At 46.5% G+C, this 25,372-nt stretch overlaps 1 protein-coding gene across 2 annotated transcripts in view; it reads right to left on the bottom strand.

Moving 5' to 3' along the window:
• Window positions 1–4,172: 4,172 nt before the first annotated feature.
• The window catches only part of Rab27a (RAB27A, member RAS oncogene family), a 51,945-nt gene continuing 30,745 nt past the window's right edge, over window positions 4,173–25,372 (bottom strand). The window contains exons 2-7 of one of the 2 annotated variants that reach the window (XM_075965286.1): window positions 23,959–24,133; window positions 21,057–21,142; window positions 19,147–19,250; window positions 14,038–14,161; window positions 6,540–6,782; window positions 4,173–6,498 (exon numbers count right to left, since the gene is read on the bottom strand). In XM_075965286.1, coding sequence (XP_075821401.1) covers window positions 6,584–6,782; window positions 14,038–14,161; window positions 19,147–19,250; window positions 21,057–21,142; window positions 23,959–24,111 — 666 coding nt within the window. In that variant the 5' untranslated portion in view covers window positions 24,112–24,133 and the 3' untranslated portion in view covers window positions 4,173–6,498; window positions 6,540–6,583. Of the gene's footprint in view, window positions 6,783–14,037; window positions 14,162–19,146; window positions 19,251–21,056; window positions 21,143–23,958; window positions 24,134–25,372 lie in introns of both variants that reach the window. The other variant, XM_075965285.1, reaches the window with a different exon arrangement.

Below are 25,372 nucleotides of genomic sequence, written 5' to 3' on the forward strand. Positions count from 1 at the left end.
CTCCCAAGTGCTGGGATTAAAGGCGTGTGTCACCACCGCCCAGCAGAACTAGCTGTTTAAGGAGCACTCTGTCCCCTGGGGAGAGCGCCTTGGGAAGGTAGACTGAGCATGAGAAGAACCGCCCTGCAAGAATGCAGGGAAAAGATAGCCGTAAGTGGGAAGGAAAGGGTCCCATCCACCCCCACAACAGAAACTGGCAAGGGGTGATGCTAAAACAGAGTAAGTAGTTCCAGTAAAAAACTTACCCCTGGGGGGCTGGAGAGATGGCTCAGAGGTTAAGAGCTTCACCTCCTCTACCAAAGGTCCTGAGTTCAATTCCTAGCAACCACATGGTGGCTCACAACCATCTGTAATGGGGTCTGGTGCCCTCTTCTGGCCTGCAGGCATAAACACAGACAGAATATTGTATACATAATAAATAAATATATATTTATATATATAAAACTTACCCCTGCCTGCAGCATTCCCCTAATCTAGGTGAGGGCACCAGGAGTCACCAAGTCTGGGCCGCGTCAGGGCTGAGAAGTTCAAAGGCTGGAAGGACAAACCCGCACAAGGGCATTCTGGTTCCCAGTGTCCAGTGATAGCAGACTGGGCATGGCCTCCGTGGCAGCTGAGCGTAAGGGTGGTATGGTGATCAGTGACTCTCCTGGTGGCATTTAGGCAGGCTCTTGGCAAAGTTGACTTGGGCTGAGCTCTGGCAGGATAGCGCTTCATGGTTGACTTCCCTTGCCCCCTTTGTGAGGGTCCCAGTGGCCTCAGGGCAGCTGTTAAGGCTTGGGAGAATAGCCTTCTGTTGCACACTTGTCTGTCGGGAGGATTGAGCTGCCTCTTTTGGGGCATTGAAAACTTTAAAAGCCATTTTTACCAACTGCTATATGAGAGTTTGGGGACCTTCCTCAGATTTTTTTAAAATTTTTTTCTAGGGGCTGGAGAGACAGATCAACAGTTAAGAACACTGACTGCTCTTCCAGAGGACCAGGGTTCAATACCCAGCACCCACATGGCAGCTCATAACTGTCTGTAACTCCAGTTCCAGGGAATCTGACACCTTTGCATCAAATAAACAAGTAATAATTTAAAAAAAAAAATCCTCCTACCTGGCACCCTTAGACAGGCAAAACACCAATGCACATAAAAATAAATACATATTTAAAGAATTAGAAATAAATAATGTGGTTTAAAATTTAAAAAAAAAATTCTAATATCTGGGGCTGACAGAGAAATGAAATGGATTTTAGGACCGCTGCTCCCACTGGGGAGGCTGGGTCAAGTCAAGTATACTGAACCAAGGTCTCTTGTAATCAATTTAGAAAAAATGGCCAGGGTTTTCATCAGCTGGCTGTATAATCTCTCGGAGCTTATCAAAATTAAAACTTTGTCCAAGGGGCTGGAGAGATGGCTCAGTGGTTAAGAGCATTGCCTGCTCTTCCAAAGGTCCTGAGTTCAATTCCCAGCAACCACATGGTGGCTCACAACCATGAGAAGTCCCAGCATGGTCCTGTAGCTGGCACTGCCACATCCCCCACAGGGACCATACTGTCCACCACGTGGGTCTGGTCTGCATACTGTCTAGCTGCTACCGGAACTCGAGTGTGGAGGCCTGGATGCCACAGAGGTCATGCCAGGTCAAATCGTAGGCCTAGGACAGAAGGAGAAACTCCTGGTTATAAACAGAAGGATTAGCAGAGAAGGAGCCCAGCCACTTTTTCTATCTGTGAGTGGTCCTGAAGAGAGAGGGGAGCATGGACTGGAACAATTCCATTGGCTCCAGCTACCTCTCAGAGAGGGCAGAGTAGGGCAGGAGTCTGAGAAGAGACCAGGGAGGGTTCAAAGGGATTAGGCTGGTGTGTGAAGCATGGAAGGGTAGGGAAGGGTGGTAGGAGGAAGGGGAGGAGAGGAAGGGCGGTAAGAAGGAGGAAGTTGGCCCTGGACCTTTGTCCCAGAGGGGGGTGAAGCAGGGAGGGGTGGATGGGGGAGGAATGAGAGGAATGTGAGGGAGGTTGGCCAGAGAATGGAACCTGTGGCCCCAGAGGTGGGTGGGTAGGCAGAATTCAGGGGAGCGGGGGAGGGGCCAGTGTCTCCAGCAGTGTGGTCAAGGCTGAATTTTCAGGGTCCCAATTCCCAGATAGGCAGAAGTCTGGAGGCACTGTGACCCTAGGCAACAAGACCAGTGCTGTGAGACACTGGCTACTGAGGAAAAGACAGGAGCGCAATACCAGAAACTGGGCATATGGGAGTTCTGACCGCTTGTCCCCAAAATTTTCAAGATCACGGAGGGTGGAACATTCCAGTCCCATTGACTCGAATTGACGTAATTGAGGCCCAGCCTTAGTGCACAGAGAAATCAGCCCCAATTTAAAAAGATTTTATAAAAGAATGTTTGGGGATCTGGTTTCCAATGGCAGGTACTCATCTCACAAGTCTACGCCGGGGCCCAATGCCCAATGCAATGCATCCACTGTGGTAGGCTTTAGGTCAAAGAGAGCGTTTGTGGGATAGTCCCTTGAACAGAATATCTGAAGAAGGGACTCCCAAGGGGCAAAGGCAGGTGTTTGTCCTGGTCATGGGCCTGGCACGCCCACATCTTTGGCAAGACATCCTGAAAATCGGAAGAGGCCCAGGGCTTCTAAGGCAGTGACTTGGAAGGGACAATTTACACAGTTGAAAGCCGATTTTAGCCTGGTGGAGGACAAGTGTGGGCAGGAAGGGTGTTTTCCACCATGTGGCCCAAGCTGGTAGGACCTCCAGATGAAAAGTTTCTGTACCCCAATAAGCCTCTCTGCCTATGCAGCAAACCAAATCAGACCAGACCAATCCTTTAGAAAAAAGCTAGGTTTGGCAGGAAGTAGTGGCGCACGCCTTTATTTTTTTTTATAAATATTTATTTATTATGTATACAATATTCTGTCTGCGTATATGCCTGCAGGCCTCATTACAGATGGTTGTGAGCCACCATGTGGTTGCTGGGAATTGAACTCAGGACCTTTAGAAGAGCAGGCAATGCTCTTAACCACTGAGCCATCTCTCCAGCCCATTTTTTTTATAAATATTTATTTACTATGTATACAATATTCTGGCGCACGCCTTTAATCCCAGCACTCAGGAGGCAGAGGCAGGTGGATCTCTGTGAGTTCGAGGCCAGCCTAGTGTAGCAAGCTGCATGGAATCACACCTGATGGAGATGTATGATCAACTCCTATGGCTAAAGTCTGACTTATGCCTGATCACGCAATGATCATCAGCTGCTTGCATATGCGTGAATCTATGGGCAGTGCCCACCTGGCAATCGGGGATTGGCAGCCCATGCCTACTTAAGGGCTGGGAGAGGTTTGCCCGGGGAGAGAGGTCAAGGAGAGAGAAAGAGAGAGGAAAAGGAGAGAGAGAGGAGAGAGGGGAAGAGAGAGAAAAAGTGAATAAAGTCCTGGAATAAACTGCAGTGAGAAGAGCTCCGGTGGTCGCGTCATCGTTGTGGGACGAGGGTGGCTGTGACAACCTGGTCTACAAGAGCTAGTTCCAGGAGAGGCTCCAAAGCTACAGAGAAACCCTGTCTCAAAAAACAAACAAACAAAGACCAAGCTTAATGGGTAAAATGCTCCCAGATGATTTTCCAGTCCTCCAGAGAGGAGACAGGAAAGAGAGACTGAAAAAACACGTGTCTGTTTTTTGGGGAACAGTTCCAATACCACTGTGGGCATGGTCTTGAGCATCTCTGGAGGAGGGGGTCATCATTTGGCAGACCTTCTGAGATGCAATAGGGTTTGAAGAGAGATGGGGGAGGGGGCTTGGAGTGGAAGCTCCACCAGAACATTCCAGACTCTTTGGGTCTATGGATGCCAGGGGCTGGGGTGGAGCTTCCACCTGAACAACAACTGTCTGTGGCTCTAGTCCGAAAGGATCTGATGCCCCTTTCCGGCCTCCAAGGACACTGGACACACCTAGTACACAGACATACATTCAGGCAAACATTCACACACACGAAATAAATGAATAAAATTGTCCCAGAAAACATTTTCAACTATGTTACCAGGATGTTGTTTGGACCAGGCCCCTCAATGGGCATCTCATGAACTCTATGTTCCTGAATTTGGATTCCTTTGGCATTACAATTCATAGTCTGAAATGTTCACACAAAAAGAGACTGTACCGCGTTCATTTTTTTATTATTGTTTAATTGGCACAAAGTTCACTGAAGAGCATTTGCTTTTTATACAGATTTCCAAATAGAAAAATACATTAACACAAAAAATATGGCTATTTTATATCAAATTTAAACCATTTTCAAAGAGAATACAGGTTTTTGGGGTTCTTTGTTTCCAACAGACAAAGGCAGTTCTTGTGTGGGTGTCTATCACACACACTTAACCCTGCGCCGGGTTTGGAGCCAACAAGACTTGCATCTCACTGTGGATCTACTTCTTGAAAGCAGCATTATGCGAGCATTAATTTTATTCACAACAGAACATTTAGAAGGGGATAAACTCCACTGAAGTGTTAGGGTAACTTTGGAAGGCACTGCTATGTACGGCCTGCCCCTTCAAACACAGGACACAGTTCAGACACAGGCAGAAGCAAAGGCCTTAATGACAACTTTGGTGTTTCAAAGAATCCTTCATTTCAGTGACAGAAAAAGCTTAGTAGCTGCGGCTGATTTTGCTGGAGAGGAGATCAAGGACAATGACAATAAATGATGGATGTTGAATTTTAAAAAAGCCTTTTAAGGGTTGGTGGGTACGATGGCTCCACCTTTTTTTGGGTGGAGGGGTCTTTTTTTTTTCTTCCCAAAACAGGGTTTCTCAGTGTTAACCCTGGCTGTCCTGGAACTAGCTCTAGACCAGGCTGCCCTCAAACTCAGAGAGATCCGCCTGCCTCTGCCTCTGCCTCTAGAGCGCTGGGATTAAAGGCATGAGCTGTCACTAACTGGGTGATGGCTCCACCTTTAATCCCAGCACTTGGGGAGGCAGAGGGGGGCGAATCTCTGTGAGTCTGATGCCAGCCTGAGCTACAAAGGAGTTCCAGGACAGCTAGGGCTACATAGTGAGACTTTGTTACTTGAAAACTACCACGCGAACATTTTCCTTTATATTTGTTTTACTAATTACAACTATTACAAGTTCTGCCAAACAATTAGTGTCAAAAAAAAAACCCACAGTTTTTACTTTTTAAAATTATAATTGGTGGGTTTTTTTTTCCCCTTGGTGAAGTTCTTTGGGAATTTTGGTTTACTTTTTTTTAAGCCTCTTTAAAAGAATTTTGCTCTGAATGAAATACCTTAGGCCTGAAGAAGTAGATTCTATGAAGAACATATTTTTTGTTTTGTTTTGTTTCAAGACAGAGTTTCTCTGTGGCTTTGGAGCCTGTCCTGGAACTAGCTCTTGTAGACCAGGTTGGCCTTGAACTCACAGAGATCTGCCTCCAGAGTGTTGGGATTAAAGGCATGCGCCACCACCACCTGGCTATGTAGAACATTTTAAACCACCGTTTTTGGGCAAGAAGATACTGAGGCAATAGAGCACAACACAAGGTCTTGGCAAGATACACAAGTACACAAATGCCCACATTCCCAATGAAAGTACAGGCGACGAAACACTTTTCCTAAACTAGCATACAAACGCGACTTTTTAAATACAGATGCTGCTCTCCCTCCAGATAGCAAATAAGCATGTGTTTTAATTAAAAAGAAATACCTTCGATTACACTAATGGGAGAGAAAACAAACTGGGAAATAGCAACGACACCCAGCCTGAAGGTAAAGTCTGATTAGGCATCGACAAATGAAACTACAGCCTGAAGATGCCAGACAAAAATATAAATATGAAGAGAAAAGCAAGAAATCGTTTCTTAGCATGCATACAGCAGAAGCACCAGCTATGCTCAGCCGTGGACTGAACCAACAGACCACAAATAAACACCTGAGTCTCCATGACCCTGAAGCCAAGAGCCAGGAAATCTGACTTCACTGGCTTCCATTACTTCACCCACCCCTGTCCTACAAACCCTACCCGCCACCACCACACCTATAGGCAACCCAGTCTACAGATATGGCTGTAATTTTAACGTAAGCCTTCCCTTTGACAAATTGTGTCAAAGACAGTGCACCGAAAGACATTGGTCCAGCGTGTACATAATATTAGCATTCAAGTGTTCTAGAAGATCAACTACGGTGTGGATTTTTAAATCTGGATTAGTCTTTCATTGCCCAGAGATCCCAATGCTTCTAACGAGACTCTAATGAGACTCCAGGTCAATCTGTGCTACGGCAGGTGGCGGTGCCGTCAGCATTCTACACAGCAGATGCAACCTTTCCTGGCTGCAAACTCTTGAATCCCTGAATGACCTGCCACCACGGGCCTAGGCTTTACAAGGCACTTTTGGCTCTGTGAAATAGTTCTCCCAATTCTTGGATACCTTAAAGCTGCAACAAGTTACAAACGGATGCTGAGTTAATGTCTACTGGAGACAAGGAGAAGCAATTGGCATTCGATACAGTGTTATTCGCTGTTGTTCACGGTGCGCTGGATCTCTGCTGCACAGCTCACAGGCAGGAGCTCTGGGCCGCTGCAGTGCACACCTGGAGGCTGTCTCAACAGCCGCACAGCCCCTTCTCCTTCTCCGCACTTAGCTGATCTGCAGAAGTGTGGCCGTTGGATCGCACCACGCCTTCTGGAATCCAGGACTTGTCCACACACCGTTCCATCCGCTTCATTATCAGGTCCAGGAGCATCTCAATTGCTTGGTTTATGTTCGTCCCGTTGGCAGCACTAGTTTCAAAATAGGGGATTCTGGAAGGACAGGAAAAAACTCAGATGACAATGTGGAAGGGGGGGACAACGACCTTTGTCCATAATTTTTTTAGCCATTCACAATTTAGAGAATAATTTTAGGATAAATATACATGACAACAGTATGGCTTCAATAGGGACCAGAGAGGAGGCAACACTATTCCCATGTTCCTAATTCAATGTGGCAAATTACAAGGAAAATGGATTCCAGTCCAGTATGTGTCTCTTTCAAACCTTCATATCTCATTCTTCAAAATGGTATCATTTACCAGAGCCTGCCTAAGACAAACTCCAGCTTAAAGGAATGAGATCATTGTAAGTAGCTTAAGCAATCAATGCAGGGCCAGGTTTGCACTTCTCTCTCTCTCCAACAGTTAAGTCGTCCTGAGGCAGAGCGTATGAAAACTGGACTTCTATGAGGAGGGAGGGGGTAGGGTAAGAATGTTGTCTAAGCAACCACTGATATCTGCCCCAGAAAATAGACCCAGTGTTTTTCTAAGAGAAGGCAGAGCCAGGTATAGTAGTGCACACCTGTAATCCTAGCTTGGGAGGTAGAGGCAGGAGGATCACAAGTTCAAGGGCAGCCTCACAACACAGTAAATTTGAAGAAAGCCTGGACTGCTTTAGACCCTGTCTCAAAACAAAACAAAACAACTCAGAAGATGTAAGAGAATAGGAGAAGCCGGGGAGGGAGGGAGGCTTCAACTTCGCTAGTGTTAGGAATATAAAAGTCCTTGCACCCACAGATCACTAGCAAAACCATGTTAAGCATGCAGAGGTTTCTTTTCAAAGAAGAAGGTGTATCAACTGTTTACCACCCAGAAGGTCAGGAGTGGATGTTGTTAATGACCTGGTGAATTTTGCTATCTATGGAGCTAGACGTCACCCAAGTCCCCCCAGACTGTTTATCCTGTTGGACCCTAGAGTTCAAACACCTAGGAGGAGTTGCCCCCAGAGACCACCCCTCACACCACAGCTGATGTAAAAGCATGAGGATTTTATTAATTCTGTCATGACAGGGTCCCTCAGCATTCAGGAAGCCAAGAGACCTCAAGTAGCTGGTACAGGCTACTTTTAAAGGAGAAGGCCACAGAAGCAAGGGGGTTGTTCTTTGACTATTATGACTGGCTTATTCGAAAGGGCTATTACCAATAATTGGCTGGAGAGCTATTGCCAGATCAGATGAGGTAAGAGGTCATTTTGACCCCGTTTCCCAGGGGACTGAATCAAAACATACGTGTATGGGTAATTGTTCAGAAACTGAGTCAACATCTTAAAGATTATCTTGCCCTAATTTCTGGAGAACGTATGTGCATGTGTAGCTGTTAGGTCCTTGGTTCCCAGGGAAGGAGGCTGAGAGGATTCAGAATTGTCAGAAATGGCTTCAGAGCCAGGCGGTGGTGGCGCACGCCTTTAATCCCAGCACTCGGGAGGCAGAGGCAGGAAGATCTCTGTGAGTTCGAGACCAACCTGGTCTACAAGAGCTAGTTCCAGGACAGGCTCCAAAACCACAGAGAAACCCTGTCTCGAAAAAAACAAAAAAAAAAAAAAAAAGAAATGGCTTCAGAATTGTCTTAAAGTTTTACAATCCCAGATTCTCTATCTTTACCTTGTTTCTCAGTCAATAGAACACATCCTTGAGGGAAATGCCACATGTATTTTATAGACCAAGTGACTAGCCAGACCTTCCCTAAGCCCTTAAACTACATTATATATGTATCTCTAGAATCCATCTTCTTGAAAGAAATAACAAGTACTTTGAGTTGAGTGTGATGTAATTACGCCTCCTTGTGCACCAGGGATTGTAAACACCAAGAAACTTTCCCAAATCGTATTGCATTTAAATATGCTTACAGCAAACCATCTGGGGTCAGACTCCAGAAGTTTTAGCCAGCACCGCTTACTAAGTCGAGCTGAATTGAGCTCTCCTTTTTACCTCACCCATTTCCATGCAGTGATGCTTGCAGCTCACTCCCCCTACACACACTTCCGTTACTTCCTTGCCACTTCCTGGAGAAGTTAATAATCCTTAAAGGGTCATTCAGCTAATAAATGACAGAAGTATAAGTGTGTCCTCCCATATATGTCCTCATATGTCCCATAGCCCCTGTTAGACTAGGAAATGTCCTGTTGGATCTACCACCGAGCAACAGCCACCTAACCTTCTGGTTTTTGAGACACAGTTTAACTAGATAACTCAAATGGATCTTGAGTTTTCTATGTAGTCTAAGTTAGCCTCAAATTCACAATTCTCCTGCTTCAGCCTATGCACTATTTGGATTGCAGATGTGTACCACAACTCCTGGCTTAATTTTTTATACTTTTAAAAAGACTTTTGTTATTTTTAATTATGTATGTGTGCATATGTGTGTATGCATGTGAGTGCAGGTGCCTATAAGGACAAAAGAAGGTGCTGGATCCCAGGAACTGACATTACAGACAGTTGTGAGCCAACTAGAGACCAAATTCTGTTCCTCTAAGGGCAGTAGATCTTTTTTTTTTTTTTTAATTTATTTATTTATTATGTATACAACTTTCTGCCTCCATGTATACCCACACGCCAGAGGAGGGCGCCAGATCTCATTACAGATGGTTTGGAGCCACCATGTGGTTGCTGGGAATTGAACTCAGGACCTCTGGAAGAGCAGATGGTGCTCTTAACCACTGAGCCATCTCTCCAGCCCGGCAGTAGATCTTTTAAGCACTGAGTCATCTCTCCAGCCTTGGATATTTTATACATTTGGAAAGGCAATTTAAAAAATCACAGTCAGCCAGGTGGTGGTGGTGCACGCCTTTAATCCCAGCAGTCGGGAGGCAGAGGCAGGCAGATCTTTGTGAGTTCGAGGCCAGCCTGGTGTACAAGAGCTAGTTCCAGGACAGGCTTGATAGCTACAGCGAAACCCTGTCTAGAAAAAAAAAAAACAAAAAACAAAAAAGTTTAGGTATCTAGGCATCAATTCAAAAGGATCATTACTTTAACCAGAGAAAACTGGCACTACCCATTCTGGCCACATGATGGTGCTAAAGCAGCACTGCCTTGGAGCTGTATGAGAAGAGATGGTTGATATTGAGATCCACCTACACATGGCCCCTTGTTAAATGTTTGGACTTTGTGAAGACACAGACAACTTTTCATGTGCTCATACAAATAGATTCATCACAGTTGGGCATGGTGGAGCACACCTTAATGCCAGCATTCAGGAGGTAGAGGCAGGCGGCTCTCTGAGTTTGAGGCCAGTCTAAAGTTTGAGGCTGGTCTAAAGAAGTGAGTTCCTGGCCAGTCAAGGCTGCTACACAGAGAAACCCTGTCTCTAAAAATCACATGCAGAAAGAATACTCAGCACAATTTCATTATTTATTTATTTAGGTTTCTCAAGACAGGTTTCTCTATGTAACCTTAGCTGTCCTGGAACTCTGTAGACCAGGCTGACCTTAAACTCAGAGACCCACCTGCCTCTGCTCCCTGAGTGCTGGTTTAAAGGTGTGGATCATCACCACCCAGACGACTCATCACAATTTGAAAATAAAAACATCAAGTAAACAAAATGACAGCAGCTTCCCATCAAGAGACTGTCTCATTTGCAGATCTCCACCAGGATATCCGCAGGGCAGAGTCCCCAATCATCTGACTTCTTTTCTATTGTTTATTTACTGACAAAACTGGAAACTTTTTTTTTTTGCTCATATTTTTTTAATTTATTTATTATGCATACAACATTCTGCCTCCATGTATGCCCATTTGCCAGAAGAGGGCGCCAGATCTCATTATAGATGGTTGTGAGCCACCACGTGGTTGCTGGGAATTGAACTCATGACCTCTGGAAGAGCAGCCAGTGCTCTTAACCATTGAGCCATCTCTCCAGCCCCCCCCCTCCTTTTTTTTTTTTTTTTTGGTTTTCAAGACAGGGTTTCTCTGCAGCTTTGGAGCCTGTCCTGGAACTAGCTCTTGTAGACCAGGCTGGTCTCGAACTCACAGAGATCCGCCTGCCTCTGCCTCCCAAGTGCTGGGATTAAAGGCGTGCGCCACCACTGCCCGGCGTGTGTGTGTGTGTGTGTGTGTGTGTGTGTGTATATATATTTGTATACCATATGTGTGCCTGAGGAAATCAGAAGAGGGTACTAGATTCCCTGGATCTGGAGTTATGAATGGCTGGTTGTATGTTACCAAGTGGGTGCTGGGAATCAAACCCCGGTCCTCTGCAAGAGGAACAAGTGCTCTTAACCACGGAGCCATCACTCCAGCCCCCATTAATTTCTTTCTCAACTCAAAAATGCCAAACGATTGATCAGGGACCAAATGATGCAGACACGTTACCCAGTCCAGAGTCGAGACAGGGCACTGCTAAATTCAGACTCCTGAAATCCAAAACAAGATCTGTACTAATGTCTGCTATCTTCCACTGACATTGTGAATAAAGGTTTGGTTTTGTTATTTTAAGACAGTTTTTCTGTTCCTGGTTGATTGTCCTGGAACTTGCTCTGTAGACCAGGCTGGCCTCGAACTCACAGAGATCCACTGGCCTGAGTATAGGGATTAAAGACGTGCACCATCACTTCTCAGCATGAATCAAGATTTCCAACTGAGCTTTCATTGTAGAAACTTTGGGCACCTTCCCTCATCGCTAACCAGCAAGGGGTATAGAGTCCTCATCTCAGATCTGTGGCCAATCACCTGCACAGCACATAAGTACGTCACTCAGTTGTGGCCAATCACCTGCACAGCACACCAGTGTGTCATTCAGTTGTGGCCAATCACCTGCACAGCATACCAGTGTGTCACTCAGTTGTGGCCAATCACCTGCACAGCATACCAGTGTGTCACTCAGTTGTCCTTTCGTCCCATTCACCATCTTCTTGGTTTCCTCCATTCTGAATAAAGCAGCCAAAATAGCTTATCACCTCCACCAACTATTTCCTGTGATTAAAGGAGCACATTCTTGTCTCCATCCCTTTCCTCTCTTCTCCAACCATTCCTTTACCCTCGTCAAGTAAAACCTCTTCTCAAGTAGGCCAGTGGTGGGGCATGCCTTTAATCGCAGCACTCAGGAGGCAGAGGCAGGTGGATCTCTGTGAGTTCGAGGTCAGCATTGTCTACATGAGCTAGTTAGTCCCAGGACAGGCTCCAAAGCTATGCAGGGAAACCCTGTCTTAAAAACAACAGAAACCTCTTCTCATGGGGGTGGGGTGGGGCTGTGGCATTGCTTAGTGGCAGAATGCTCACCTGGTAAGTGTGAACCTTTGCTTTGATTCCTAGTAGTACAAAACAATAAAACCCTTAATAAAACAAACAAAAAACTCTTCTCATTTTAACTCAACTCATCTTTGTGGTGTTTTCTATGGCCAGCACATGCTGGACGGACACAGGGAAAGACAGTCCCCACATAACTCAGAACCCTAGTACAACACAAAACAGAACTCTGATGCCAGACAGACTGCAGATTCCTGAGACCCAAAATGGAGTAACGAGAAAGGGGCTGATCCTTCTACTGCGCAGGTGCTTGAGAAATGTTTGTTGAAAGATTATTCTCGTCCGCCCACTTTTTCATTCACATCTCAAAAGCATGGGTAATAACCACTGCCTGTATTGCTTCACAGCTGACTTCCTCCTTATCTCCTTGCAAAACAGCCTCCCTTCGGCGCTCAAGTCTGACTTGTGGGGTTTGCTCCTTCCCCTACCCCACCCCCATTTCCTTTCCACACTATTTGAGTGACTCTCAAGGGGGAGGTGGGGGATACCGGAACTGCCTATGAGCTCTGCCAGCCTCTAGCTCAGAATCTCCCAAGTAGGCCGGTTGGTCACGATAGCTGCATAAGAAAACCACGTGGCAAGCTGTTAAGGTCACCAGTGCCCAGGCCCCCCACACGCCGCTGTGGCCAGGCTGAGCATTTCCCAGAATTTGATCTTTGGTTAGGGAGGACCGGGCATGAAACGCTCCGCATCTCGCTCGGCATCTCACTGCATCTCCTTGCCAGAGTAAGCCAGCAGGGCTGCGGGAATTGAAGTCATGCCCCGCCCCACCCTGTGTCTTCTCTCCTGTACCCCTCTTTTCCTTTCCCAGGAATCCAGCTCCTGACCACCCCACAAATCACTGCCCACCCCTTACCAGTGTTTCACCCGTCCTCCATCTTACCTCACCTGCAGTTCCCAAGCAGGCCTGGAAGAGTGTAACACCTTTCGGTGCTCAAAAGCCTCCAGCTCCCTGTCTCCTTGGCAGAGAGTCAAAGCCCCCCAGAGTCTGGCTTCTTCCCGCCTGGCCAACTTAACCTTTCATTCCCCGCCTTCACCCTCTAGGTCAGTCCCATCCTTTAGTCCCTTCTGAACCTCCATCAGACCACGGAAGAACAGAGCCGGCAAGCCCTAGCAATGGGTGATTCTGTCTTTGCTTCCTTTTGAGCTGGGGTTATAGGCATCCACCAGACACCCAGATTGTGACGTGGGTGACAGGTCCAAACGTTGGTCCTTGTGATTGTGGAGCAAGCGCTCTAACTGCAGAGCAATCGCTCCATCCCTGCCTCCTACTTTTTCTACATTTGCATTCTCATAAGTCAGGAGAAGTCCACCCTCCCCCCGTGGTGCCCCCTGTGAACCTCCTACAAGAGCTGAAAAAGGAAGAGAGTTTCTGACCCGCCACTCAAAAATCAGCCTAAACCAAAGGGCATCTTCACCTCCTCCCCAAAGTCAACACCTGCTCTGTGATACCCAGCGAGGCCTTCCCAATTGCCAGGACTCGGCAACAAGGTATGTAAAGTGGTTTTGACATTTCCTTGCTGAGCACAGAGGATTTCCTTATTCTAAGAGTCTTCTGTTAGCCAGGTGGTGGTGGCAGGGGCAGGGGTGACTGCTCACACCTTTAATCCCAGCACTCAGGAGGCAGAAGCAGAGGATCTCTGAGGTCAAGGCCAACCTGGTCTACAGAGTGAGTAGGTGAGGACAGCCAAGACTAGTACACAGAGAACCCCTGCCTCAAAATAAATAAATAAACAAACAAATGGGTAAGTAAGGAAATAGGAAAATACATAAAGATTACTCTGTTGCATGTTGGACAGAAGGCCCTGCGGCCAGCATATCCACACTCAAGGCTCTTTTCCTACAAATTCCAAGGGATTGACAAAGGGAGACAAAGATAGCAGAGGACGCCCTACCCCTGTTTCTTTTCTAAGTCCCACTGAGACACAACCTCTCAAGGCCATAAGCGGCTTACTTTAAGTTCTCGCGTTGTCATTTCAGATGCTCACACGCCGCAGGAATACTCACCCATACTTCTCTGCGAGTTCCCTGGCTTCCTCCTCTTTCACTGCCCGCTGGTCTTCAAGGTCACTCTTATTTCCACACAGCACTATATCCGGGTTTTCACAGTATGCGTGCATTTGTAGCTGGCCTATGGTACAGGAAAGCTTGTTACATGTCGTTATAATGTAAGCATGCGAGCAATAGAAAATACACGTAAAAGTGCTTCTGGAAACCACTAGTGCATATACAGGGGTGAAGAGCCAATAGAATATCTCAAAGCACCAGTACTATAATCTTTAAAACTGAATGAATTATTATTCCTGTCCTTAATAAACACTCCAGTATGTTTATATCAGAGAGACTATGGTAACCCTTAAAAGTGTGTGTGTGTGTGTGTGTGTGTGTGTGTATGTGCACACGCAGATCATAAAATATCTGTCTTGTGAATAACAGAATCAGAATGCTCAGCCCTAAATGGAACGTCTGTGCCGCACCACTCTCCCCAAGGCTCCGGGATATGTGTAGAAGAGGAGCTGGGAAGATAACAAGAGCTAGGTGGAGGTAGTAGATGACTTCAAGGAAACAGTATTTTCCAGACTCGGCAGGACAGACGTACGTATGAACTCAGATTGGGATGGCACACACAAGACCTACACGGGCTCACACCACTCAAAATTCCGCCATGAAGGAGGGGGCTGGAGTCCCACTCCTACCTAGAGAACTGTGGGCACTTGTTTGCTGATGGGAGGGAGAGTTGGTTTTCTCCAAGGAGTGACACCTGGTATATTGACTGCTCTCCAGGGCAGGCCCCACACCCAGAATCAGTCAACACATGGGCTGGTTTTGAGGGGGGTGGAGGGAGAAGGGAAGGGGGAAAAATTAATTTAGATGGGTAGAGAGGAGGTGGAGAGGGAAATGAATATGATCAAAAGACACTTATGAATTCATCAAAGAACAAATTAAAAACCTTATAAACAGAAAGGACTTCAAAAGAAAATTGGAGCCGGGCGGTGGTGGCGCACGCCTTTAATCCCAGCACTTGGGAGGCAGAGGCAGGCGGATCTCTGTGAGTTCGAGACCAGCCTGGTCTACAGAGCTAGTTCCAGGACAGGCTCCAAAGCCACAGAGAAACCCTGTCTCGAAAAACCAAAAAAAAGAAAAAAAGAAAAAAAAAAAGAAAATTGGAAGAATTCTTTTAAAGAGTTAATTTTATTTTATGTAAAAGTGTTTACCTGCCTGTATGTATGTGCACTATAAACGCACAAATGCCTGTACAGACCAGTAGAGGGCACCAGATCCCTGGGAACTGGAGTTGCAAGAGGTTGTGAGCCAACACATGGGTCCTCTGCAACACGAGTCAGGACCCTTAAACACTGAGCCATTTCCCTGGCCCTGTGTGTTGCTAATCTTTTGTTTTTTATTAATAAACATTTACAACTGTTACTTTTTTGGGGGTGTGTGTGTTGTTACTCTTTTTTTTTTTTCTGAGGCAAGGTTTCTCTGCATAGCCCTGGCTATCCTGGAACTCTCTTTGTAGACCAGGCTACAGAGATCAACTCACAGAGATCCTCCTGCCTCTGCCTCCTGAGTGCCAAGATTAAAGGCATGCACCCATGTGTTGGCTCACAACCTCTTGCAACTCCAGTTCCCAGGGATCTGGTGCCCTCTACTGGCCTGTACAGGCATTTGTGCGCTTATAGTGCACATACATACAAGCAGGTAAACACTTTTACATAAAATAAAATTAACTCTTTAAAAGAATTCTTCCAATTTTCTTTTGAAGTCCTTTCTGTTTATAAGGTTTTTAATTTGTTCTTTGATGAACTCATAAGTGTCTTTTGATCATATTCATTTCCCTCCCCACCTCCTCTCTACCCACTGCCTCACAACGTGTTACTAATCTTAAACCCTGTTTGTCACTTTTTTGGATAATTTTTTTTTATTTTATTTTATTTATTTATTTTTTTTTTTTTTTTTGGTTTTTCGAGACAGGGTTTCTCTGTGGCTTTGGAGCCTGTCCTGGAACTAGCTCTGTAGACCAGGCTGGTCTCGAACTCACAGAGATCCGCCTGCCTCTGCCTCCCGAGTGCTGGGATTAAAGGCGTGCGCCACCACCGCCCGGCTGTTTGTCACTTTTTAAAAATTTCTTTCAACAGTAGTAATAGTTGTATAGAACTTCTTTTTGTTTTTTGAGACGTCCTTTATTCCCCAAGCTCACTATATAGCCAAGGATGCCTTTGAAGCTCTGACTGCTCCCACCTCCTGGGTGCTAGAATTACAGGTATGTAGTGCACGGCAGTTTATACGGCACCAAGATGGTAACCAAGGCTTCATGTGTCCTAAGCAAACACCCACCAGCTGTACTGCATTTCCAGCCCTAAGAAATATCTTTTTATAAGATATTTCACTGACATGTGAAATGCTTTTCATGTTTCTGTGTCATCCTAAGGCAGAACCAAGCTATCTAAAACAATTAAGAAGCTGGGTGTGATGGTGCGTGCCTATAATCCCAGGAAGCTGAGGAAGAGGCTCTGTGAGTTCAGAGATAGCCTGGGCTACAGAGTGAGACCTTGTCTTACACAAACAAAAACTATGGTTCGATAACATAGAGTAAACAGTAAAATGACTGTCACCAAGGCCAAGGGGAAGAAGGGTGCTACAGCCCTACTCATAATGGGTTGGAGAAATGGCTCAGTGGTTAAGAGCACATGTTGCTCTTCCAGAGGACCTGGGTTCTGTTCCTACCACTCACTCCAGGTGGCTCGGCACCAGCAGCTACACTGGCCTCCCAAAGCAACTGCACTCACATACACCTACCCACAGACACCAGGTTTTAAAAAGTCATAAAAACATAATCTTTAAAAAGAAGAAAGAAACAGAGCTCCAGGGTGCTAAGTAGCCCCACCTTCCAAAGAAGGAGAAAAAACCCCAACTTGTCTCTCCTCACACTCCAGAACAAAGTTAAAGCAGTAGCTGAACTTCCACAATCACAGGTCTCGGCATGCATGACCTCGTGTGCGTGTGTGTGTGTGTGTGTGTGTGTGTGTGTGTGTGTGTGTGTGTGTGTGTTGTCACTATCAGCTCGGAGCTCAGGAGTGTTGACACTTCAGTTCCTCCTCACAAAGCCAGGTCACACAGGTCTTATCAAGAGAAGGTGAAGGAGGAGGAAGTCTCCCCAAGCAGTCACACAGGCCTGAATATCAGGACACTGTCTTTTGCCTTCAGGGGACAATTTAGGTCACAAGACCTGCCCAGGCAAGATCAGACTTGCCCTGTTTCCTGCAGAAGCTGGGCCTCTTCTACTCTTCTACTACTTCTACTCGGGTGTTAATGTGCAGCTCCCACACCCTTTAATGCCCAGACACAACTTCCTTTAGGATTTGCTCCATTGTCTCCTCTCCAGGTCTCTTCTGTGTTCTCTTGGCACCTCCACTGTCCCCTACCATGGTTATGAGTGTCTCCTAGAGTTGAAGCATGAGTCTGTTTACCTGTTACTAGCTGTGTCCCCCAAACCCCCTCCCCAGAAGTTATCTGACCTCCTTAGCTTCCTCATGCATAAATGATCGCAGCGTCAAAGGAAGGTTAACTGATTCACTGACTCCCTGGGTAAGGTGTGTGGGCTAGTAGCCTCAGCATCCCCTGAGAACTTACTGGAAATGCAAATTCTAGTCCTAGGCAACATCTACTGACCAGGAACATGGATGTGGGTGGACCACCCTCCAAGAGACTCAGATGCATACACACGCTTAATTAATAAACCAAAGCACTTCTAAGACTCTGTAAGTAACAGTTCAGAGTGTCTACGTTGGTGAGTCTGAGACTCTCTCTCTCTCTCTCTCTCTCTCTCTCTCTCTCTCTTTCTCTCTCTCTCTTCCTCCCTCCTTCCCTCTCCCTCTTTCTCTGGAGGGAGGATTTTCCAGTCAGGGTTTCTCTGTGTAGTCTTGGATGTCCTGAAACTCTCTCTATAGACTAGACTGGCTTGAACTCACAGAAATCCTCCTGCCTCTGCCTCCCAAGTGCTGGGATTAAAAGTGTGTCACCATGTCCAGCTGATGTTATTGTTCTCATCTCTAAAATTTTGTATGAAGCCGGGCGGTGGTGGCGCACGCCTTTAATCCCAGCACTCGGGAGGCAGAGGTAGGCGGATCTCTGTGAGTTCGAGACCAGCCTGGTCTACAGAGCTAGTTCCAGGACAGGTTCCAAAGCCACAGGGAAACCCTGTCTCGAAAAACTAAAAAAAAAATAAAATAAAATAAAAAAAATAAAATTTTGTATGAAAACTATGAAGTAATAAGTAATGAAGTAAATTAATCAGTTATCTGAAATTTTAGGTGTACCTAAACCCCTGTAACCTGAGGTGAGATATGGTAAAGATCGGATATGTGTTAGAACAGTAAAATAAAATAGCGGTCATTAATAAGAGAGGAAATGGTCCGGCTAAGATGGTTTTCATGGGAGTTCTTTCTTTCCAGGTTTTTAAAAAATAAATATAACTTGGGGCTGGAATAATGGCTCAGTGGTGACAAGCACCCGGTGCTTTTCCAGAGGACCCAGGTACTAGTCCCAGTACCCGCATGGTGGCTCACAATTGTCTGTAATTCCAGTGCCAGGGGATCCAACGCCCACTTCTAGCCTCCACAGACACTGCACATGAGTGTACAGACATGCAAGTAAAACACTCACAAGCATAAAGCTAAAATGTAAATAAATAACTAAAATAAACAACTCTAGCTGGTCAGAAAGAAGGGAAGATGGAGGGCTTCACAACAGAGTGGAAGATAAAGGTAAAAGGAAAAAGGGGAAATGCATCAGTTTGGAGGCTTAGACTACCTAAAAGTTTTGTCAGGACTCATCCTGGCTCAGGATCGGGAATGGCTCTAGACATGACCTGCTCAGTCCCTTAACTCCAGGAAGACAGATGGTGATCCAATTCCATCAGCTCATCTGACCCCTCCTGAGAAGACAGGGAAGGACCCCCAGCAAAGAGAAGGTAGCTCGAGGGCGCAGTAGTCTGCAGCGGTAAGCTGAAGAGCTTACTCTTCCCAGCCTTGGCCCGGAGCTGTTTTCAGCCAAAGACATAAACATAGCTACACTCAGGGAGCAGAGCAGGGCCCAGGAAACCCCAGCACTTACTTATCCAGTTTCGGACATTGAGGAAACTTTGCTCATTTGTCAGGTCGAACAGTAGCAGGAAACCCATAGCATCTCTGAAGAACGCAGTGGTCAAACTACGAAACCTAAGGCATGAAAACAGGCAGTCACTAAGTCATGGCCACACTCCTGGGATGCAAAGCCACCAGTGACACCCTCCGCCTTCAACAGAGATTCATCAACAATTCCCACGCTGTTCTCCCAGACGGCTGCTTACCACTCCCTGATTTCAATGTGAACAGAACGTGTTATTGAAAACTGAGCCCCACGGACTGGAGAACTGCCTTGTAACCTCAGTCTCAGCCAGGGAATCATTGGACAACCGTGAGTTCACTGGGCCAAAAGCAACAGTGCTAGCAGGCCATGCATGTTTTCCTCCCACCCCTACAAGGCAATCCTTGGTCTTCATGTTAGGCTCTGTAGAAGTCTCTCCTCTCTGACAACCATTTCATTGCCTCTACGATGGGAATGGTGCTGAGGAAGACTCAACTCTTCCCAGGTAGTCTGCCGAGGCTTTACCTGCTGCCCCTGCTCTTCCTCTAGTTGGTTCCTCCCACTATGCATAAATACACAGTCGGTCACTAGCAGGCAGGCACCACAGAAGGACATGGTATACTTTAACCAGCTATTCAGAAATGGTAGATTTTTCTCAATTTTTAAAATATATTTATTTTTATTATATGTACACTGGTGTTTTGTCTGCATGGATGTCTGTATGAGGGCGTCAGATCCCTTGGAACAGGAAGCTATAGACAGTTGTGAACTGTCATGTGGTGGCTGGGAATTGAACCCGGGTCCTTTGGAAGAGCCGTCAGTGCTCTTAATTGCTGAGCCCTCTCTCCAGCCCTTTTCTCAATTATTTTATTCAGTGTTCTTACCAAATGTCTTCATTGTTTACAGATACATACCAAAATAGCAACGGATGGCATGACATGATATCTAAGATTTGCCCTCCAGGTAACACGGGAGGGAGAGGAGAAAAGTGATAAGGGGGCCGCGTGCAATAAGACTAGCCCCAGCACAGTGATTGCGGACTCTGGGTAAAGTGACAGGGATTCAGCTGAACCTCTTCTCTTTTGTGTACACTTGAAAATTTCTATGGTGTTTTTTTTTCTTTTCTTTTCTTTTCTTTTTTAATCCTTTAAAGAGGGCTGGGGAGATGGCTCTGTGGTTAGGATGTTTCCTATACAAGCTTGACAAGCAGAACCCACATAAATGTCAGGTGGGCATAGCAGACCATAGTGACATAGTTACACAGACCAGTGTGTAACTCCAGCACACAGAAGACAGAGGTGGGATTCTCAAAACAAGCTACAGACCAGCTGCGTCTGTGAGCACTGGGTTCCAGTGAGAGTCCCGCCTCAGTGAGTCAGGCAGAGAGCAATCAAAGAAGAGTCCTGATGTTAACCTTGGGCCCCACATCACACATGTGCCTGCATACCCCAGGAGAACACACACACACAGAGGAAAAATCCTTCAAGGGGGTTGTAGCTGCCTGAAAGTAGCCTTGCACCAAGATGTGACATCGTTTATTTTAGTTAAGTAACCTGTGGCCTGATTAAGTCATGCCAACCAGATGTTCCATTGGGCTTCCGTATCAGATAAGAACAAAGCAGGGAGCCTTAGGACTCCCTTACAGGTGAGCAAACAGCTAAGGCAATGGGGGAAAGCCTAAAATGGGAGAAAAAAAAAGAATGAGTCCCAACTAAAAAAGTTTAATTTTAAGGAGCTTCCCATCTCTGTTGATGGCAGAGAAAATACACCCATCGCTGTCCCCTCAGGCTGCCCGCAGACTGATCTGGCTGCCCAGATCACCAGGTGCAGACGAGCCAATTGACTCCCTTTGCCTGCCCAGGACAGTGTGGCAAGAGCACCGGGGAGGACATGCTTACCTCTCCTGTCCTGCCGTGTCCCATAACTGCAGGTGGATCCTCTGGCCTCGGCCCACAGCTCCATCTGGTCCATTAGCTCTGTACACCTAAAATATCAAAGCAGAGAAAAACCAAGGGAGGTTCTGAGATGGGTGGGCTCTTCTTCACTTTCTGTTCAACACAAACTCCAAAGCATCTACCCTTCTCAAGAGAATTGAGTCCCAAACAGGTTTGTACTTTGTTGCAATAACTACACTTGGGCAGCAGTACCTCCTACTGAGACATCTACCTAGGTGGAGATGTAGTTCAGTTGGTAGAGCCTTGCCCAGCATCCATGAAGCTCTATCCATCCCCAGCACCACAAAACGAGGCATGGTGGCACATGGCTGCAATCCCAGCACTTGGGAGGAGAGAAACAGAAGGATAAAAAAGTCTTCCTCAGCTATATATGTCAAATTGAATTTGAGACCAGCCAAGAATTTATAAGTCCCTGTCTCCAAAAAAAACCCAAAAATTAAAAAAACAATTAAAACAATTTATTTTAGATTTTGGGGATGGGGAGGCAGTTTCAAGGTAGGTTTCTCTGTGTAGCCAGGCTGTCCTAGAACTCACTCTATAGACCAGGCTGGCATTGAACTCAAGGGATCCCCCTGGGGGGTTGGAGAGATGGCTCAGCAGTTAATAGCACTGGCTACTCTTCCAGAGGACCCAGGTTCAATTCCCAGCATCCACATGGCAGCTCATAACTGTCTGTAACTCCAGTTCCAGGGAATATGACACCTTTGCATCAAACAAACAAGTAATAATTAAAGGAAAAAGAAATCCTCCTGCCTCTGCCTCCAGAGTGCTGGGATTAAAGGTGTCTGCTAACACTGCCCCAGCTAAAATAAAAAATAAATAAACGTATGTGCATTATATGTTAGAAATACTTTACAAAATATGTAAGTAATACAATGATTTATGCTAAAGTACCAGTCAGCTTGCTTTCTCCCAGTGTCCCCGCAATCACTCACTTCAAGAAACACTGACTTTCTGTGGCTTTTCCTTATCTCATCTGTAGAAAGGGTTCTCAAAATTATTTTATTTTTTGGGAAAGGTGGTGCACACCCTTAATTCCAGCACTCGGGAGGCAGAGACAGACGGATCTCTGTGAGTTGGAGGCCAGACTGGTCTACAGAGCAAGTTCCAAGACTTCATAGAGAAGCCCTGTCTCAAACAAACAAACAAAACAACCAACAACAAATGTACCACCATGACTACTGTGAGAGCCTCTGCCCCAGAGCCACTGCAGGAGCAGGCGAGACAGCTTTGGAGGTTTGTCAGGAAGCTTCCTCAAAAACCTACCACAAGCTTGTCCCTGGAGAGCTCCATCCCCAGGCCTGTCCCTAAAGAGCCCATCTCCAGGCTTGTCCCTAGAAAGCCCCATCTCCAGGCCTGTCCCTGGAGAGCTCCATCCCCAGGCCTGTCCCTAAAGAGCCCATCCCCAGGCCTGTCCCTGGAGAGCCCATCCCCAGGCCTGTCCCTGGAGAGCCCATCCCCAGGCCTGTCCCTGGAGAGCTCCATCCTCAGGCTTGTCCCTAAAGAGCCCATCCCCAGGCCTGTCCCTGGAGAGCTCCATCCTCAGGCTTGTCCCTAAAGAGCTCCATCCCCAGGCCTGTCCCTAAAGAGCCCATCTCCAGGCTTGTCCCTAGAAAGCCCCATCTCCAGGCCTGTCCCTGGAGAGCTCCATCCCCAGGCTCGTCCCTGGAGAGCCCATCCCCAGGCTTGTCCCTGGAGAGCCCATCCTCAGGCCTGTCCTCAGCCCTAGGGTGTGACACCAACTCACCAACACACACAGCCCTAGGGTGTCACACCAATTCACCAACACACACAGCCCTAGGGTGTGACACCAGCTCACCAATACACACAGCCCTAGGGTGTGACACCAGCTCACCAATACACACAGCCCTAGGGTGTGACACCAGCTCACTAACACACAGTCAGCCCTAGGGTGTGACACCAGCTCACCAACACAGTCAGCCCTAGGGTGTGACACCAGCTCACTAACACACACAGTCAGCCCTAGGGTGTGACGCTAGTTCACCAACACTTAGACATGCTTTTGAAACATCACTGGTTGAGATTGCTACCGTGTTATTCAGAACAATACAAGGTAAAAGTCTGCACACAGGGTCAGGGAGCAGGACAGAGGGAGAGAGAGGGAAAGAGGGAGGAAGAAAGGGAAATAGGGAGGAAGGAGAGAGGGAAGGAGAAAAGGAAAGAGAGAAAAATGGAGAGACAGCGAGAGAGACAGAGAGAGAGAGAACAAACATACACTCACAGGGACAGACATCAGATATATGATTAAAAATAAGTATTTTTTAAAAGGAAAAAAAGTAATATGCACTTTAATTGTGTCCAAAGGAGTTTTTTGTTTGGTTTTTCAAGACTCTGGTTTCTCTTCAGAATGTATAAATTCTTCACCTTTTTTTGGTTTTGTTTTATTTTGAGACAGTGTTTCTCTGTGTACCTTTAAAGCTTGTCCTGTACTAGCTCTGTAGACCACACTGGCCTCTAACTCACAGAGATCTGCCTGCCTCCTAATGTTGGGATAAAGGTGTGCGCCACACTGGCTCATGTCCAGAAGGTTTTATATGAGAATCCTGAAGATTCCTAGCTACTTTCCATGGACCTGAATACAACACCCTTTCTGTTTGTTTGTTTGCTTGCTTGCTTTGTAGACCCTGCTGCTTTCAAACTCATGGAGATCTTCGCATCTCTAGCTCAAGAGTGCTGGGATAAAGGTGTGCACCGCAACACCCAGCCACACTTTCCTGTACTAATTTTAGGTCCCAACCTTTGGCTTAAGTACTACAAAGCAAACAAAGTAGGTCTGTTAATGTGTTGACACAGATTAGATTCTTGTGAAGGATGTAGAACTTACCACTCTCTTTTCCCTGAAGTCAATGCCCACTGTGGTGATAAATTTGGAGTTGAATTTCCCATCTGTATACTGGTACAGCACACTGGTCTTCCCCACTCCAGAGTCTCCCAAGGCCAAAAACTTAATGAGGTAATCATAATCCCCATCCGACATGATGAAGGCCTCTGGGCTTCACCTGTAAGACACAAATCAACGGAGTTAGCAATGTCCACCCAAAACACTAGAATCAGGGCTGGTGGGATGGTTTCATGGATGAAGACTTGCTGCACAAGGTTGATGACCTGAGTTACCCCTGGAATCCAATTAAAGACAGGACAGAATCAAATCCACAGGGCTGTCTTCTGACCGACACATGCATGTCATGGCATGTGTGCGCACACACGCGCGCACACACACACACACACTAATTTTTTTGTTGTTGTTTTTTTGTTTTTCGAGACAGGGTTTCTCTGTGGTTTTGGAGCCTGTCCTGGAACTAGCTCTTGTAGACCAGGCTGGTCTCGAACTCACAAAGATCTGCCTGCCTCTACCGCCCGGCCACACACTAATTTTTTTACACACAATTTTTTTTTTTTTTTCGAGACAGGGTTTCTCTGTGGTTTTGGAGCCTGTCCTGCTAGCTCTTGTAGACCAGGCTGGTCTCAAACTCACAGAGATCCGCCTGCCTCTGCCTCCCAAGTGCTGGGATTAAAGGCGTGCGCCACCACTGCCCGGCTACACACAAATTTTTTTAGTGATTTATTTTCATTTTATGTGCATTGATGTTTTGCCTACACATGTCTTTGTAAGGGTATTAAATTCCCTGGAACTGGAGTTACACACAGTTGTGAGCTGCCGTGTGGGTACTAAGAATTGAACCTGGGTCCTCTGGAAGAGCAGACAATGCTCTTAACCCCCAGCCACCTCTCCAGCCCACACATTAATTTTTTCTAATTAAAAAAGAAAATATAGCCGGGCGATGGTGGCGCACGCCTTTAATCCCAGCACTCGGGAGGCAGAGGCAGGCGGATCTCTGTGAGTTCGAGACCAGCCTGGTCTACAGAGCTAGTTCCAGGACAGGCTCCAAAGCCACAGTGAAACCCTGTCTCGAAAAACCAAAAAAAAAAAAAAAAAAAAGAAAATATATTAGAATTTTCCATTATTAACATGACACTATTCTGTCCAATAAGTACTTCTGTTTGTTTGGGAGTTTGTCTGTCTGTCTCTGTCAGGGACTTTGCTTATTTTGAGACAAGGTCTCAGGTAGCTCAGGTTGCCCTAGCCCTCCTGATCTTCCTGCCTCCACCTCCCAAGTGCTTGGATTTATAGACAGTATGGACCACTGTGCCTGGCTCTCACAAGTGCTTCTATGTGGCATCCCCGTGTGGGGGTCTGTGAGGGACAGTAGTGCAGGGCTCACTGCCCCTGAGAACCT

This window comes from Microtus pennsylvanicus, chromosome 3, assembly GCF_037038515.1.
Source record: "Microtus pennsylvanicus isolate mMicPen1 chromosome 3, mMicPen1.hap1, whole genome shotgun sequence".
NCBI lineage: Eukaryota > Metazoa > Chordata > Mammalia > Rodentia > Cricetidae > Microtus > Microtus pennsylvanicus.